The 16,522-nt window shown below is 48.6% G+C and overlaps 1 protein-coding gene across 1 annotated transcript; it reads left to right on the plus strand.

Annotated features, from left to right (window-relative positions):
* The first annotated feature begins 11,014 nt into the window (after nucleotides 1-11,014).
* AQP2 (aquaporin 2) lies at nucleotides 11,015-15,296 on the plus strand. The gene is made up of 4 exons (XM_067314028.1): nucleotides 11,015-11,377; nucleotides 13,294-13,458; nucleotides 14,241-14,321; nucleotides 15,081-15,296. Exons 1-4 carry the CDS (start codon nucleotides 11,015-11,017, stop codon nucleotides 15,294-15,296), a joined length of 825 nt encoding a protein of 274 aa, XP_067170129.1.
* The last annotated feature ends 1,226 nt before the right edge of the window (nucleotides 15,297-16,522 follow it).

Raw genomic sequence — 16,522 nt, forward strand, 5'->3', positions numbered from 1 at the left:
AACGTTGCTCTGTCCTGTTGTCCTCCCTCTTGTCCTTCCCCAGCCCCTTCAAGTCATTTGTTGCTTATCATGCCACAGCCAGGCATCACAGCTAGAATTAGTTTGCCAAGTCTACAAGGCAAACATTAAAAAAATTAGTTTACTCATTTACTCTGCCAAAAGAGACCCTGCCACATTTCAGGCTCTCTAAACACAGCTCTAGTGAAGGTAATGAAGGACAGGCTGCCTGCAAGGAGAGGAAGGTGAAAAAAGCATCACCGCTTGCAGCACCTGCAAAGAAAATGGGCAATGGAAGGGTTAAAATGAAAGCATGATCTGAAAATGAAAGAATGCAGCCAAGCAATATGCAGCTGGCATCCATACAGTTCGAGCCCAAGCTATTCAATTGGAAAGAGCAGATTACCACAAGGACTGCAAAAACTTGTCAGGATTATTCAGAATCAATTAGGTGCCTGTTAACCGCAAGCTCCTCAAGGGCTTTCATTCTCCTCCAGTTTAAGTAGAGGCGTAAAACTGGGCAGGTCTCAAGAGACCAAGAGAAACTCAACCCAGCAGCTTGGGTTCTCCACCAGCTGCCCTGGCCAAGCGCAAGGAGACCTTGTGATGCTCAGCTCACATGTGACCTTTCCTTTGGTCCCCTTCCAGCTTGGAAAAGGACAAGCAGGTCAAGGGTTTGGGGACAAGCTGCAGGTGACGCATGTCATCCTGGGGAAAAAGGAGAGTCCTTTTTTCTTAAGGAACCCCAGACCAATTCCTCCCAGCTGTGGTCCCTGAACAAGCCAGATCCCTTGATGGCATAATGCTGGACCCCACACACTCCATCCCATGCTCTCCAAAGATGCTTTAAAGAGGAAAAAATACTGAAACTGGAGGAGGAAAGAACCCTCAGAGAAGAGCAGATAGCATTGCTATACCACAACAGCCTCCCTCTAAATAAAATGAGCAGTAGGGAAGGGAAATCAAACGCCTCTGCCAACATGGTATCTAGCAGGGTTATTCCCAACTCCGGAGATCCCAGGGGGTGTCATGGTCTTCCCTCACCATCCAGCCAGGTGGATCTATCCTCAGCCCCAAACCAAATCTGGTGCCAATAGAGATTCTTTTTTGGGGGGGCACAGGGAAACTGCCATGTCTCTTCCCAGACAGGAAGGAAGGCATCTCCTACAGATCTGCATCCTTTCCCAGGCTCACAGACACACCAGGAAGAGGAGCACACCGAAGACCCAGAGGTGCCCACGCAGCATCACTGTGGCCGCTCAGCATCTGCAGCATCTCCCCTCTTGCCCTACTGGGCCAACGGTCGCTGTGGGGAGCATCAGGCCACGCGAGGCAGCCGTTCCCCTGCACCCATACCTTTAACACTTAAAAAAAAATCTGTCAAGGTCACACCCTGCCAAATCCACAAGGGATTTCACAGGGATTAAAACAACTTTGCTGAACACTCAATCACATCAAAAACAAGGTAAAGAAAGCCTGATGGGATAATTAAGGGATCTGCCATATTAACATATGCGATGGCACACCCAGGAGCCTGTCTGCAAGCATGCATCTCCCAAGAGACAAAAGCCTCCACTGCCAATGAACACTCTGCCATGGACTTAAGAAAAAAAACACAAAAAATAAGTTGAAATAAAAGCAAAGCAAAAAAAAACAAATTAAGAAAACCCCAGGAATTCACCCTAAGCTTTCAGGCTACTGAATTATCCATGGACTATTAATGTTGAATCCTGCCACCAAGCTGGTCTCTGGATAGGAGAATAATAGACAAGCTGCAAACATCAAGGTGGGTGTGAAAAGGGGTTTGAAAGGATAAAAGAAAAAAAATCTTATCCTTGAGGGGCTTTGCTCCACCCTTGTTCTTGGGATGAGGGGAACCACCTGGGATCAGACCACCCCAGCCACCAGCACCCCAGGTGCAGGGTGGGCAGGGATCAGACCTGCTCCTGCTTGGACAGAGCCATCCAAACCTGCTCCCAGGAGCCACCGTGTTTCCCTTTGCGGCCAGCTCATACCTCCTTGCTCTTGTGAGGAGCCCTTCAGCTGCAACAGCCCCTCTCCCTTCCCAGCTTACCTTCCTGATCCATTCTTGAAGAGCAGAGAAATCACTCCTAAAGACCCTATTTATAAAACTTAACAAGCCAAAGCTACTCGGGGTAGGATGTTCTACCCCCAATTTCCACAGCAAGCTTTACTCTCTAGCTCAGGTCACAATCTCTAACACCAGTGCCTGCACCAAAGGAGAGCAGCCCCCTCCATCACCCCCTTTATACCATCCTTCTCCACTGCCTGGAAAGAAATCCCCCAAACGATGCCCAGCTGGGATGTCATACCTGATCACAGACACCTTGCCAGCTACATTAGATGTGTTAATTTAAATCCTCTGAAGGGCATTTTAATTAGGGAGGGTCCAAGCCCAGTGGTGGGCAGTAGCTGCAAGTTACCTGGGGAACAATGTCTGATTGAGCCTCTTGGTTGTTCGCAGGTGTTTGCCCACACCGCGGGGCTAGGACAATACCAGGATTTGGGCGCTTTGGAAAACTTTGCCCTATTTTCTTTAACTGCCTCCAGGGCCACAGTGTGCAATTTGATTGAATTACAGGGAACAGGTCCCAGCAGTGAGGTTAAAAATTAAACGGAAACCAAATCCATGTTCCCCACAAACCATGTCAGAGAGGGCAACAACAACACACGTGCACACACCACCAACCAAATAGATAAATATAAAGATGAGACACTCCCTGGGATTAAATTGTTCAGCTTCTCAGGAGTGCATTTCACTCATTGCTGCCAGAAGATCATGTTCTTAGCACCATCACGGGCATTAAATGCTATTAAACGAAAGCAATTGCACAAGTATGCAAACTTGCCCCACCGGGAGTGGGGGAACAGAACAGGTTTGGGTAACACTTGGAGTGACACCTTCCTGTCACCGTGCAGTTTCTTCTTTAAATTATTATGAAGGAGCTTTATATAACACAATCCAGAGGGATGTGCACGTGAATTTTTGAAATGCTTGTGAGTCTGTACGATGAATGACCCATGGCCTTGCAGTGACGCAGCAGCCTGACACCTGCGACCCAGGTGATTAGCAGGGAGATGAGACGGAAAGGTGTTTTGACAACTTTGCTGCATTTTAGACCCGAAACTTCCGGCACTGAAATTGGCTCAAGAGCCAGGCTTGGAGGTCCTATCCTGCAAAGCGTCTCTGTTTTTGTCCTAGAAGTTCAACCCTATGTTAGAAATGAGGATATCTATCACTCGGTGCAATGACGTCCTGTTAATAGCTTGTAACGTGTCTCCAGTTGGGCATCCACAGAGGAACGGGGCACATCCTGGTGGGAAGCTGAGCTGAGGCTCTGCTGAGGCTTCCCTTGCTTTTGTTTTTCCCTCTTTGCACATCTCCAAAGCTCCCATGGAGCCACTTCAATCTTATCTTTCAAATCCCATCTTACAACACACCTTCAACATCGCCCCACGCATGGGTTTGCCGTGTCTGGAGACTGATGCCTGCGTGCTGAAAAATTACTTCGTTCCCTTGAACTGGCACATCTGTCTGCAGCCTTCGTCTCCTACCGTTATAGCGGGAGTGATCGGATGTGCACTGACACTTTCTTTTGCGTTTGTACGGTCTTGCACAGCGCAGTCCTGGACCAGGGCCCCTATGCTCTGCTGTAACCTGAAGCAGAAGTTAGCAGCCTTGGCGCATGCTCTTCGCGTGGGATTTTCACAGTGTGCTGGTATATGACACTGACCCCCAAAGCGAGCCCCAGCCCCTCCTGCATTCACTCTGCAGCAAGTTTACAAGCTCTGTCAGACCAGCAAAAAGAAATGCAAAACTTCCCGGGCAGCTCAGTTCCGCATGCCGGGCTTTCCTGGCAAGGTCCCTGAGGAGCTGCCGATGCTCCTCTCCGGTTTGTACGCATCAAGGAAGGGAAGCGAATGGCACTGACACCCCAGGGCCAGATCCCATCCACGCTGGTAAAAACACAGAAGGAAATCAGTGGGATGGGCCAGATTTACCCCACAGCACAGACGCTGGCTGAAGAACCTGACCCCATCCCTGATGCGCTTAGGCACCCTGAAAATGCCGCCGTGAAGACATACGCAGAGCTCTGCTTTCTGACAGCTGCATGTCAAAATCTCATGCAAACTGGCATTAGTATTCAAGCCCAGCACACGCTACAGATGCTCAGTCCCCAGATGGCATCAAATGTGCCTATTTGAGCTCTATAGTCCATAATTTCCCCCAATGAAAAGGGGCTGCTTTCTGTTAGTCATGAGACAGGAACCCACGGAGCTCTTTTGCAGCAATAACCCCCTGCAAGGTTTGTCTTGCTCCAGGACACTGCGTCGCCTGAGCCCCAAGCAGAGGAGGTGAGCATGGGGGACACGGCATCACCCTCAGCCGCTGCCAGGGAGCAGGGAAAACCAGAGCCTGGTTATGAAATGCTGGAGAAACTTCCTTCCCTATAAAGTCTTTCTATCAAAGAAGGATGGTGATGCACACTGCTAGCAGCCCAATCTTTGCGCCCCACCCAAAAACCCACACAGAAATCAGGCAATGAACCACAAACAAAAATATCCTAAGCTGAAGTTTTCCTCCTAGAAGTGGAAAAGAGCCAGAGGCTTTATGAAACCAGCTTCATGGCTCCTGCACTGCTGCAGCTTTTGCATGGAAGTTGGTATCAGGGCAGCATCATAAAACAGAAAGAGGGAAAAGAGGATGAAAGATGATTGATAGATAGATAGACAGATAGATAAAGAAGGATGGAGGGAGGGGAAAAAATGGCACATTCCCTTTCAAATGCATTTAAAAATTGAAATGCAATTGGTTGCATGTTTTCCTCTCTACCTGCCTTATGTAAAATTATAGTCTCAGGAGCAGTTTGGGAGTCTGTCATAGCCCTTTCCTACAGCGTGATGGTGACACAGCCCAAAAGGAGCCCTCTGCAGAATTCAGTGTGGTGGAAGGGGGCTAATAGCCAGCTCTGAAGGCTCTTGAGATCTTTTCACGGTTTTCATGGTCCAAATGGTCTGCTCCTTTCCCCTCTTTTCCCACCTTCCCAGATTCAATACAAATCTCCCTCTGGAAGGGGAGGAACTTCCTAAAACAATGCCAAAAACATAAAGCTATTGCTTTATGGAAAGGAAACTGGCGAAAGTCCACGCAACAGTTCTGCGCTGCTGATGAGGTTGCACATGCTGAGCTTCGCGGGAACATCTCTGTGCTTGTCATTCCTGCCAGCTTCTAGAGCACCGGCCCCTTCCATCAAGCTCTGGCGAAGCAATGTGTTTGCAAGGAAGGACCGCAAATGCAAAGAGAAATGCAAATGGAGAGAGACCTGGCTGTGCACGGAGTTTCAAGGATGGATGGGCAGTTGCGCAGGGCAGGAGACAGATGGCCAGATAGCGCCACTCGGAACTGGCTGGAATACTTTTAGGTCCATGGATGGAAACTGCTGCAGAGGAAAATTTTGCCTTGGACTATAGGCAGGGCAGGAAGCTCCGCTCTTTGAAGTGCATGTTTTTAGGGCCATGCTGAGGCTGAATTCAAGACACCCCTGAGCAGCCCCAGCCCCCAGCTACATTCAGGAGCAAAGCACCTTTTTCTGTCTCCATCAATCCTGGCTGGTTGTTACAGAGATTTTAGTGATAGCCGAAGGGAAGCCTCTCCCCTCTCGCTGCCGCTGCAGCCGCCTGTTTTCGTTAGCACGCGCTTCGTCCGCCGCCTCCCCGCTCACCTAGCGACACGGTGCCTACGAGCACATCGGCAGGCCCCCGGGAAAGATGCTGAGATAACAGCCTCTTCTCGAAGGTAACATTACCGGACACACTCCCGCTTTCCTCCCAGCACAGATCAGGAGATAGCGGACAAAACGTCCCGCAGCGCCGGTAAGGAGTCAGTACACAAATTGGTACCCACAGCGCCGATCGTGAGATAACACACATATTGCAACAGCCCTCCCTCAGAAATCCCTTGTGGCAATGGATGTCGTAGATCCACAGGGACACAGAAAGCAGGGCAGAAAGGGATGCTGGACATCGCTGCTGGAGCCACAGGCAGGACTAACTGCATCTAAACAGTTCCCGACGGATATCTAACCTAGCACCAGGTTTTTTTTGTAAACTCCAGGAGAATTTCTAGAGAAAGACATCTGAATTGAGCTCATTCATTTCTTCATGGACTTCAGTTTGGTTGCTTCTGATTCGCATCGAGGTAAGTAAGAAAAATTGTAAAAAAGGCCAGGTTCCTGATGTTGTCACTCAGTTTCACTACACTGACGCCAAAGGCATGTCCCCGATTTATGCCTGCTGGGAGACTGGCTCATTAGATGTGATTTATTTTGCAAACATGACACTGGGTATCCAGAGAGAGGCGAAGCTCGGGTCTCCCGCACACTTCTGTCACCTGGGGATGATGTTGCAATCATCTGATGGATTTTAACTAATGTAATATTCATGCCTGGCTAAGTAGCAAAGAGCACAAAGTGCTTACAAGATCTGGTAAGGCCAAGCGGTCTATCTCGCCTGAAAATCTGCTACGTATATACATATCCTGCTCTCTGATTTTATCCATTTCACAGATTCAAGGGGAAAAGCATTAATTATTTTCCTATAAATGTTTATGCAAAATATGCCGTGCCCTGGCCTTGAACTTCACAACTTCACCGAGGAAAAAAATGCTCTCCTTCCTTCATCCCTTAAGACATATTTAAAGGGAGGCCATCACTTAATTCAGCCTTGTCGCTGACCTTGATTGCTGGGATTGGCCCTATCTTGTCTGTGAAGTCTTTCTGCAGAGACAGAAACCTCAGTTTCTCTATCTCCCTGTTTCTGGAAATTCTGGGTCTCATTAACATATTAGCAAAAGAAAAACAATTTTTCTCTGCAGATCACAAGAGGAAAGAGTTAAAGATCAGATCATGCTGGGATGAAAGGCTAGTTGGCCTTTATGGATGTCAGTGTTTTGTAAAACCATCAGAAATGTGCACTGACCCCAGCACGAGCCACATCCCAGCTCCACCAACACCAGAGTCTTGCTCTCTAGCCTGACTAAGACCCTGGGCAAACATTCAGGACTGAACTTGCAAGTCCTTGAGTTGGGATAAAAAAATAAAATGAAGCCTCCTCCTAACACCAGGCCCAGTTCCTGGCCAGCACTCAAGCTCAATTCATTGAAGGCAGTGAAGGAAATCAGGGCTGCGTTAATCCTACTTCAGTTAAAACAAGAACAATAAACACTGCAAGAGCCAGCAGAAGTTTTGCATGAATAGGGATTTAGGATTTGGCCCGAAATGCCGGAAAAGGTGTTGATTTTTTTTCCATTTTGCTCCTCCGGCTGAATGTCCTTTTGATGCAATATGAATGGGAGAATATAACTTTTCCTGATGGTCACGTCTCCTTGGGGAATAAAGACATTCTCCTCTGCTCTGTCTGTTCTCCAACCAGGAGTGCAAGAGAGGTAAGACTTTTTGGTGTGTTTATGAAATGCAATTAAAAACATGTCCCTGTTTGCATTGCAGCAAGAAGTATGTCGCTGCATCTCTTACCCAACAGCAAGAGAAGCCCAGTTCCCCTTTCAGGAACATTGGCATCACCAGGAAGTCTCTTCATGTTCATCAGAAACATCCCCATAAATCTGTCATCTGCAGGGAAAGCTGGAGAAAGAAAATGGCCTGAACCAAACACAACAGCCTAGAGCTAAAAAGGGCCTTAATCTGCTACCGCGATGCTTTGCCGGCACCTCTGCAGGTGCCTACCCTGGTGACAGAGCCTCATGGTTAAAGCACTCAGCCTGGAGCAAGGTGAGGGACAGGTGCTTGGTCCTTTCCCTGCCAGGAAGGATCCCCATTCACAGACCCACCTGCCTAGAAAATGCCCGTGAGGGTGAGGGTGGTTGGGTTGGAGAGGGTTTCTGGAGCCAAACTAATGCTGGAGGTGCTCCAGTGCCCCAGGTGAAAAGCCAGCCAAGGCGTTTCAGCCTCTGCTGACACCACACGCTGATCCCAGCACAAACATGCCCATAACCTCATCCCCATCTGCTCCTCTTCCCCGAGTCTCCCGGCAGTTAGCGCGTGGCTGTCACTCCCCCGTGCAGCGCCGTGGGACGCAGATGGGGCATTTGTGTCACCACTTGGTAACTGAATGCACTGGAAAACACATTTATCCTCGCAGCAGACAGAAATCCTTAGCTGAGAAATAACAAGGTTAGTCACAGTATTGCAGTTAAGGTCTTTCATATTCATATTCCTTCTTTTAAAGGCTTCCCCTAGTGATCTCTTAGATGTAGCGTTTTCAGTTTTGCCCTCATGTCTGTGAACACCTCCATTCCTGGAAAGAAAACATCAGTTTCCATGAACAGCAGAACCAATATCTGACTTTATACAAAGTTTTCTGCGAAGAGTTGGTCCTGCTATGGATTCTCCAGTGTCTAATAAAACCAGCATTTACTACCATGTGAAGCACATGCGTCCACTCCTCTGTTGGAGAGGAGGGAGAGTTGCCTGGAGTCGCATGCTACTGGCAGAAAGGAGCAAAAAAATGGAGCTGCAAGCAAGGTCTGGGAAGCACACACACCTACTGCTGCGGAAGGATCAGATTCAAGCAGGAAAACTCACACAGTTATTTGTGCAATAAATCTTTTATTCTCTGTGGCTTGGAGGTATTTTAGATGGAATGGAGATACCTTAAAGATGTTTATACTTTCCTCAAAGCCAGGCAAGCAGAGATATCTGAGACATCTAAGTCACTTGAGAAGTAAGTTGTTGTGCAAGCACAGTTCCCTTGCTTGCAAAATATTCTTTAAAAATGCATTACCAGGCCATTTTCTGCCATCGGGAGGAAGAACAGCGTATAACCCCTCCGCAGAAGCCAACACACTCTTAATGAGTGCTCGTGTTCAATCCCAGGAGAGGGCTGAAGGAACTCCTGCGTTTCCAAGTAGAAGTGGGAACCACGAGGCTGTGTTAGATTTTTGGGTTGCTTAGAGCTAATCCTGCTTACTTCTCTTTCCTTTTAATTAGTCTGCGTTAAGCAATGATACATCACAACTTGCTTGTCATGAGTAAGTATTAATCAAAAAGTGTCTCAATTCCAGTTAATTGCCGATCTTCGTTATCTGTCATTCCAAATACTAACAACAGCCCACATTAATAGTTGCTGACATAACTATCTCTCGATTAAGGCTAAGCTCACAAATCTGTACCAAGCAGGCAGAAGCAAGAGCCCACAGATTTGATGTATCCATATTTCCATGGCTTATCAGGACCTCAAATATATTTAGCCTCACAACCTGTTTTGTGAGATTGGGTTTTTTTGCTGGCAAACTGGAGGCTGGAACAATGCCATGATGTGCCCAAGTCAGCTGGGAAATACGAGAGCAGCCATCCTTTTTGGAGGAAAAAGTTGAATCCAAGTCTTCCAAGCTCCAGCCTCACCCACGCGCTCTGCTTCCTCTCTCCATAATCTCTCCCTTGTAAAGAGCCTGTCCCTATAAGCGTCTTTTTGAGATAGGCCAAATATTGTCATGCACCTTCTGTAGAGGAAGGAACAGGCCTTCACATACAATTAGAACAATGTGGAATATTGTAGGTCAGCCTTTAATATCAGCCTGGTGGCACTTGCATGGTTCCTCTGGAGGGAAAAAATATTTGGTTTATCAGACAGTGGAAGCCTTTGTCGGAGCCAAAAAATGGACTCACAGTTCTGATGCTCCCTGTGCCTCTAAAGTAAAACGAGCCTTTCATGTCCAGCTCTGCCCTGGGGGAATGTTCCTCCCAGCTCAGAATAACGATGGAGTCTGCTAAAGAAAGGGACAAAAGGAAGAAAAAAGTGCTATCTTTCCAGCAAACTGACCAACCCCAGTGACACTGGGAGTGAAAGACTTTACAGACATCACCAGGGAAGGAACAAATATGTCCTAAGTAAAGCCACGGAAGAGAAAGAAAATGAACTTGTCGTGGAATGGGCAAATGGATTGACGTGGAGGAACCATGCTCCAAAGAAGAAAAAATTATTCCTCCTTTGGAGATGAGTGCCAAGAAGTAAGAAGACGTTTCTGAGAGCTGAGTTGGCCAAAATCCCCATAATTATAGCACAGCCGGTTCTCCAGCTGTGCATGTCATTTGTTCACACTAGAATTTCTTTCCTGCCAGTCATTTCTTGGGGCTTGTTCCCATTTCTCTGGGTAGGAAATCTGTGCCCTGGCTATAAACTTCTGGCACTCTGAGGAACCCAGCTGTAGTAAGTCGAGTTTTGTGCCCACATGAGACTCTTCTGCATCCAGTTTGGCCTGGTTATTTAATCCTGGCCCAAATCTTCCTTTTCAACACAAGCCGGCCTTACCCCAGCCCTATACACACTCTCTGCAGGCTTTGTACCATTCACAAAAACAGCCATGCCAAGATGTTTGAGGTTGTTCATCTATGCATTGGGTGAGATCCATGAAGCCTGTTGCACTTTTATTCCAACAGAGGGTCAAGAAAAAAAGGTTTAGAAAAACTTAAAATTTTCAGAATTTAGTAAAGTTCAAACCTGAGTCAAAAGCATCAAAAATTAGTCATTGGCCTAAAATGGGCACAGTTATGTGCCCCACTTGCTTTCTCTCCTTCCCATGCAGCAAGTGATAGGGGTTGGGGAAAAGAGGAGCAAAAAGTGACTCTGGGAATAGGGCCTCTGTTAAGAAAGCTCTGGAGAAAAGGAACAGGGTTTCGTGACATTGCTCAAGGCTGATTTATGACCTCCCAAGGGTAGTGAACATTGCATTCCCCAGCTTAATGGAGGGGGCAGGGTCTGAAGTTCCCTCAGCTGGAACACAAACGAAGGAAAGCATCAGGTTTCCTGGGACCATGATCCCACCTCCATCAGCAGGAGATCCTTTGGTATTCTGCATCCATATATATATATATATATGCCGTCTCCTGTCATCCTCTCTGGACACAGCAGCCACAGTAGCAACTGCCTGAAGACACCGCAAGTAGGGTCAGTCCTTACAACCGCCAACAAAAGCTACTCCATGATGTGGGAGCTCCGTTCAGTAGCCTTCACCCGGGCTGTCTTTGCAGAATTTCTGGCTACCTTGATCTTCATCCTCTTTGGCCTGGGCTCTGCTCTGAACTGGCCCTCAGCTTCCCCGAGCATCCTTCAAATCGCCCTGGCTTTTGGCTTGGCCATTGGCACATTGGTCCAAGCACTGGGGCACATCAGTGGAGCCCACATCAACCCAGCAGTGACGGTGGCTTGTCTCATAGGCTCGCACGTCTCTTTCCTCCGTGCAGTCTTCTACGTGGCGGCCCAGCTCCTGGGAGCTGTCGCCGGAGCAGCCATCTTACATGAAATCACCCCACCAGATGCCCGGGAAGGCTTGGCCATCAACAAGGTAAGACATCAGTCTGTGGATGGGCTGGGAGGGAGCAGAAAAGATTGGGCAGGGATTTTGGGAAGACCGAGGGATGTGAAGAAAGGTCTTGCGGCCAGCAAGGATCCCTTTTATTTGTTTTGGGTGGTGTGTCTGGTGTGTGGTGCCCAGAACCGCCTGGTCATTCTGTTCCTGGGAGCGCCAGGGCTCCTGGGGCCTCTTCACCCGCCTCTCATCCTGCTTGCCGGTCTTGGCATGGGAATAGGCAGCCTTTTCTTCCCTCTGTGTTGTCTTGACAGTATTTGCAGGCTGCTGGTGCTGTGCCGGATCCCTTGGCGCTGACGATGGTGTAACAGGTTTTTTTTGTCTGGATCCCAGCTTTTCAGTAGATAGCGCTGCTCGTTCCGTTGTGTCCCATTGCAAAGGGACACAACAGCGCCAGATCCAGCTGGTTTATCACAATGCCTGACAGATGTGCATGCTCCGGCAGTGCCATCGCACAGCTACAGAAGCGTTGCAAGGATCTGACTTTGCTTTCAGACCTTGTGCAACTCCAAAACACAGAAAGAAGCATTCAGAGGATATTGATTTACAGGCATGAGAAAAAAGGAAAAATTGGGAAGCTTAGGAAGCTGTGAGGAGACACTCCTGGTGGTACCCTGTCCTGAACTCTGACATCCCCTTCTCCGCTCATGCAAAGAGGTGGAAATAATAAACAGAGGGGTAAAAAAAGTCACAGGGTTCGCTATCATCTCGCTTTTCTCCAAGCCCCACGACTCCTCTTCAGAGGGACGTGTGTGGCCGTATCTCCCAGGCAGAGGCCCCCACGTTGGGAGCAGCATCGCCCAACTGCAAGCCGGGTGGCGAGGGAGCGGGAAGGCAGCGTATTTTAGAAAGCAGCACACCGAAATCCCCTCTCGCACACCAGTCAATTAGCAGCAGGGAGGCATTGCCAGAACCCGGCTTCGCTGCCAAGGAGATTAGCAGAGTTGAAAAAGGGATTGAGGATTAATTTGAAGAACAAGGCTATTTAGACTGATAATAGCTGAGGTTTAATAAACCAACAAAACAAGTAGGAGTTTTAGGTGCAACTTCAAAAACACCTAGCCCTGTTGTTTTACAGCTTAAACCAACTAAGAGGGGGAAAAAGAGACTTTGATTTTTCCCCTGTGGGCTCTTCATCTTGCAGCTGCCTGCATGAGTTATCCCTCAAAGGATGGGGAATATTGGATAGAGGAGAGCAAGCAAGATCAGACCTGGATCTCAGCCAGGCGGGCAATCGCCGCGGTCCCAGAAGGTGCTGGTGTCACTGGGCAAAGCGCTCGTGGGATCGTGCCAGGACAGGCCAAGAAAGAGAAAAGACAGCGAGAGGGGACCACAGATGAGCAGGGACTGCGATTGGCAGTGCTCTGGCACAGCGGCACTGCCAGAGCCTTCAAATCTGGATTAAAAACTGTCAAGGAATAATAAAGTGCCAGAAAGCAGAGTCTGAGGAGAGGGGGATGCACCTAGGCATCAAACCTGACAAATTCTTGCAGTCAAGAAAGAGTGGGAAGAGAGGATTTTTCTTTTTAATGCCAAAACATTTCTTTTTTGACATTTTCAAAATGCAATACATAAACTTTACTGAAAGGCATTTGTATTAAAAAAAAAAAAAAAAAAACCCTGAGAGGAAAAGAAGGGTGGAGGAAAAAAGTGAAATATCCAGAGAAATACCACGAAAACATTTCCTGGCACGTCAATAAAATGTTACCCATTGACCCACTTTCCCTTTTCCCTAGGAAAAATTTCCTCTTCCTCACTTTGGTGCCAAAAATCTCCCCTATTTCCTATATCCCTTTGGGTTCCTCCTGAACTGTGTCGTCCCCCCCCCCGACATTTCTGGCTCAGTCACCAAACTCGCCCATCCCTGAGGTATGACTTTCCTTCTCTTCCAGCTGCACAATGAGACCACGACAGGGCAGGCTGTGACCGTCGAGCTCTTCCTCACCTTCCAGCTGGTCCTGTGCGTCTTCGCATCCACTGACAGCCGACGGGAGGACAACCTGGGATCTCCTGCCCTGTCCATCGGCCTCTCTGTTGCCGTGGGACATCTCCTGGGGGTGCGTAGAGCGGGTTAAAAACCAGAACGGAGCTATAGTGTGAACTCGGCTTTTATTAGACATGAGAAAACTCACTTGCAGGGCTCTGCTCCTCCTGGAGTCCCTTTGGGAGCTCCCAAGCCACGAACCCAGGGATCAGCTCACTCTTCTATCCTGGGGTGAACACATTAGCAATTGAGGCACCCAGGACTGTACTAATTATGCAGCAGTAAATATTTGGGATGGATGGCCAGGGAAATCCCTCACAGAGGACTTTTGCAGGGAACAGGTGTATCAGGAGGAACAAAGCAGCCCCTGACCCTCCTAGCTTCTCGGTGCATGCATTAAAACAGTAAAATTTTACACCGCATCTTCTGTCCCCACCGATCTGCAAGCTCTTGTGTTTATGGGACTATTTTTCTGCTGTCCGTAGTGGCAAGGAGCAGCAATTTGCTCCAGGAATAGGCACAGGAGGAGCTTGTCCCAGCAGTCACCGTCACGGTGCAGGGCACCTCACCCAGCCAAAGGTGCTGGAAGTGAGCCACAGCGGAGGACTCCTTGCTTTGCCTGCAGCAGTTGCACCATGCACGGTGCGTATGTGCTCACGTAGAAGATGCACAAATAAAGGCAACTCACGCGTGCCGACTCAGGTGCTGGAAGTCACTAGCATCCCTCTTCCTGGAATGGCATGAACTGGAGGACGAAATGTCAGCATGGTGAATGAATCATGCTAATAACACACCAGAACATTTAAAAATGAGGTAAAAGGGCTTCATGCTAACAAGTGTGTCCTTTCTCCACAGATCCGTTATACTGGCTGCTCCATGAATCCAGCCAGGTCTTTTGCCCCTGCTGTGATAGTCGGAGATTTCAGTGACCACTGGGTAAGAATTCAGGTTGCACGTCTACGTGCCATTTCAGTGGGATTAGCCCCCCAGGTTACCGATATTCCTAGAATGCCAAAGAGCCAGCCAGATTCCTGGCATTTCAGTGCTGGCTTCCAGCTGGAGGAGAGATATAGAGATTAGCAGAAAGAGGTGGAGCCACTGGCTTCTTTATTGGCTTATCTAAGCAGGGTGAATTGCAACAGGAAAAGGGTGTATCATTCTTTGACCAACATCTAGCAAAAGAAGGAAAACAAATGGAGAGTTGAGCTCTTCTTGCCATACTGGGAAGCTTTCCTGGTTCTGGTTGGATCTGGGCCTGTATTTTCCAGCAGCTCCTTTGGGGACTCTCCCGGACATTTCCTTTTGCAAAGAGCATGTTCAGAGTAGGAGTTGCGGTCATTTGGGACAACGTGCTCAGAGGTTTCCGGCCCAAGCTGGTGGGCTCCTCACCACTATTAAAATGCGTAAGTGGGTAGGAAGACACACCTATCATTAATAAAGCTCTGACTCAAAACATAGGAGGAGGAGATCGAAGACGATGGTTAGATATATTCAGGCACAACAGCTATGGAGAGGCGTTCAAGTCAACAGAGCTGAGGAAAGCAGGGCTGGCATCTGTATTTTGCTTCCAATACACACAGTATAGGAAGGTCTTTACGTAAGCCCCTCTCAATGCTCTTCAGAGACCCTGGCTCCACTTCGTCCTCCAAACACAGGCCAATTTTCACTCCCTCAATTCTCTTTCTCTTTCTCCAGGTCTTCTGGGTGGGCCCCTTGGTCGGAGCAGCAGCAGCCTCAGTGGTCTACAATTACATCCTCTTTCCGCAAGCCAAAACCTTCTCAGAGAGGCTGGCCATCTTCAAAGGCTTTGAGCCAGAGGAGGACTGGGAAGAGCGCGAAGTCCGCCGGAGGCAGTCCGTGGAGCTCCACTCCCCGCAGACCCTGCCAAGGGGGATGTCGGAGAAGGTGTAGCTACACCTCACCCCAGACTGAGAGAGGAGCTGGGGAAAACTCAGATGTCTGTTTTAGAGATGGCACCTGGTCAGATGAGCATTTCACCTCTCCCCTCTCTCCCCTCGCTTTGCTGGGGATGTAAAGTGGTCTCATCTCCCCGGGGAGATGCACACTGACAGCTCAGCTCACCTTCTGTCACTCAGCTTTCCCTGCGGCTGCCAGTTTTCTAACCCTGGGGGAAATGGCATTAAACCAAAACAATCAGTGTAGCAACAGAAACGAGGACAACGGGGTCCTATTCTAGGCTGGCAGCTTCCATGGTCTGTCTCGTAGGGGAGGTGAGTTCCCCCTTGCAGGAGGCAGCTTTCAGCAGAGTTCGTTGCCCTTCACGAAGAGCTCCGAGTCCCTGCACGGAATTATTATTACAGCCATTTCATGGGTGTGGATGTTGCCACCCGATGCCTCATTGCTCTTGAACTTCACCTACCTGGCTCCCATCCCTTCTTGCCGCCCGGTTGTTTGCAAACACATGAGCGTTTGCTCCGTGCCGCAAGTATCTCATGAACTGCAAGCATTGCTGATGTGAGAGTCCAAAGCACCTTTTATGGCCATCCCAGAGGATGTGGGCATCCTTTGTGCGCATGGAGGCTTTCCTGAGAACATGGGATTGGACACGGGTCCTTGAGTCTCCCTGACTCCGCTGGGGAGCTCTTCCTAAAGCTCTCTGCTGTGACGATGAGACACCTCCTTCTAATTTCCAGCCTGTATTCATTCATGGCTTGTTTGTTCTTGTACCAGTGTTGTTCTTCAGCTTCAGTGGCTCTTCTCTCTCCCTGCTTTTTTGCTTTCTTTCCTCCACTCCTCTGCACAAAGTATTTCAGATGTAATCTTCTCAGGGGCTGGTACAGCAACACAAGACACTTTCCCATCTCTTGCTTCCTACAGCCCAGGCCATTTTCACAGCCACATGACACCAATGGCTCATAATCAACCCATCTCTTTCTCCTGCTTTGTTGGGACCTGGTTACAGTTCCCAAAGTAGTCTAAGAATTTGCGCCTTTGGGACTTGACTTTGCACTTTTGAGCATTAAGTTTCATCCCATTTCTATTACTCAGCCTAAAAGTTATGCATTTCCTGCACAACATCCCAGTTCTTCTTTCCATTGGTGATGTTCCTCAGCATTACATCATCACAAAATATCATCACCACATTCAGGCTATTTCAGCCAAGGTCGTTAATGGAA

The sequence above is a fragment of the Apteryx mantelli genome, chromosome 33, assembly GCF_036417845.1.
Source record: "Apteryx mantelli isolate bAptMan1 chromosome 33, bAptMan1.hap1, whole genome shotgun sequence".
Taxonomy (NCBI): Eukaryota; Metazoa; Chordata; class Aves; order Apterygiformes; family Apterygidae; genus Apteryx; species Apteryx mantelli.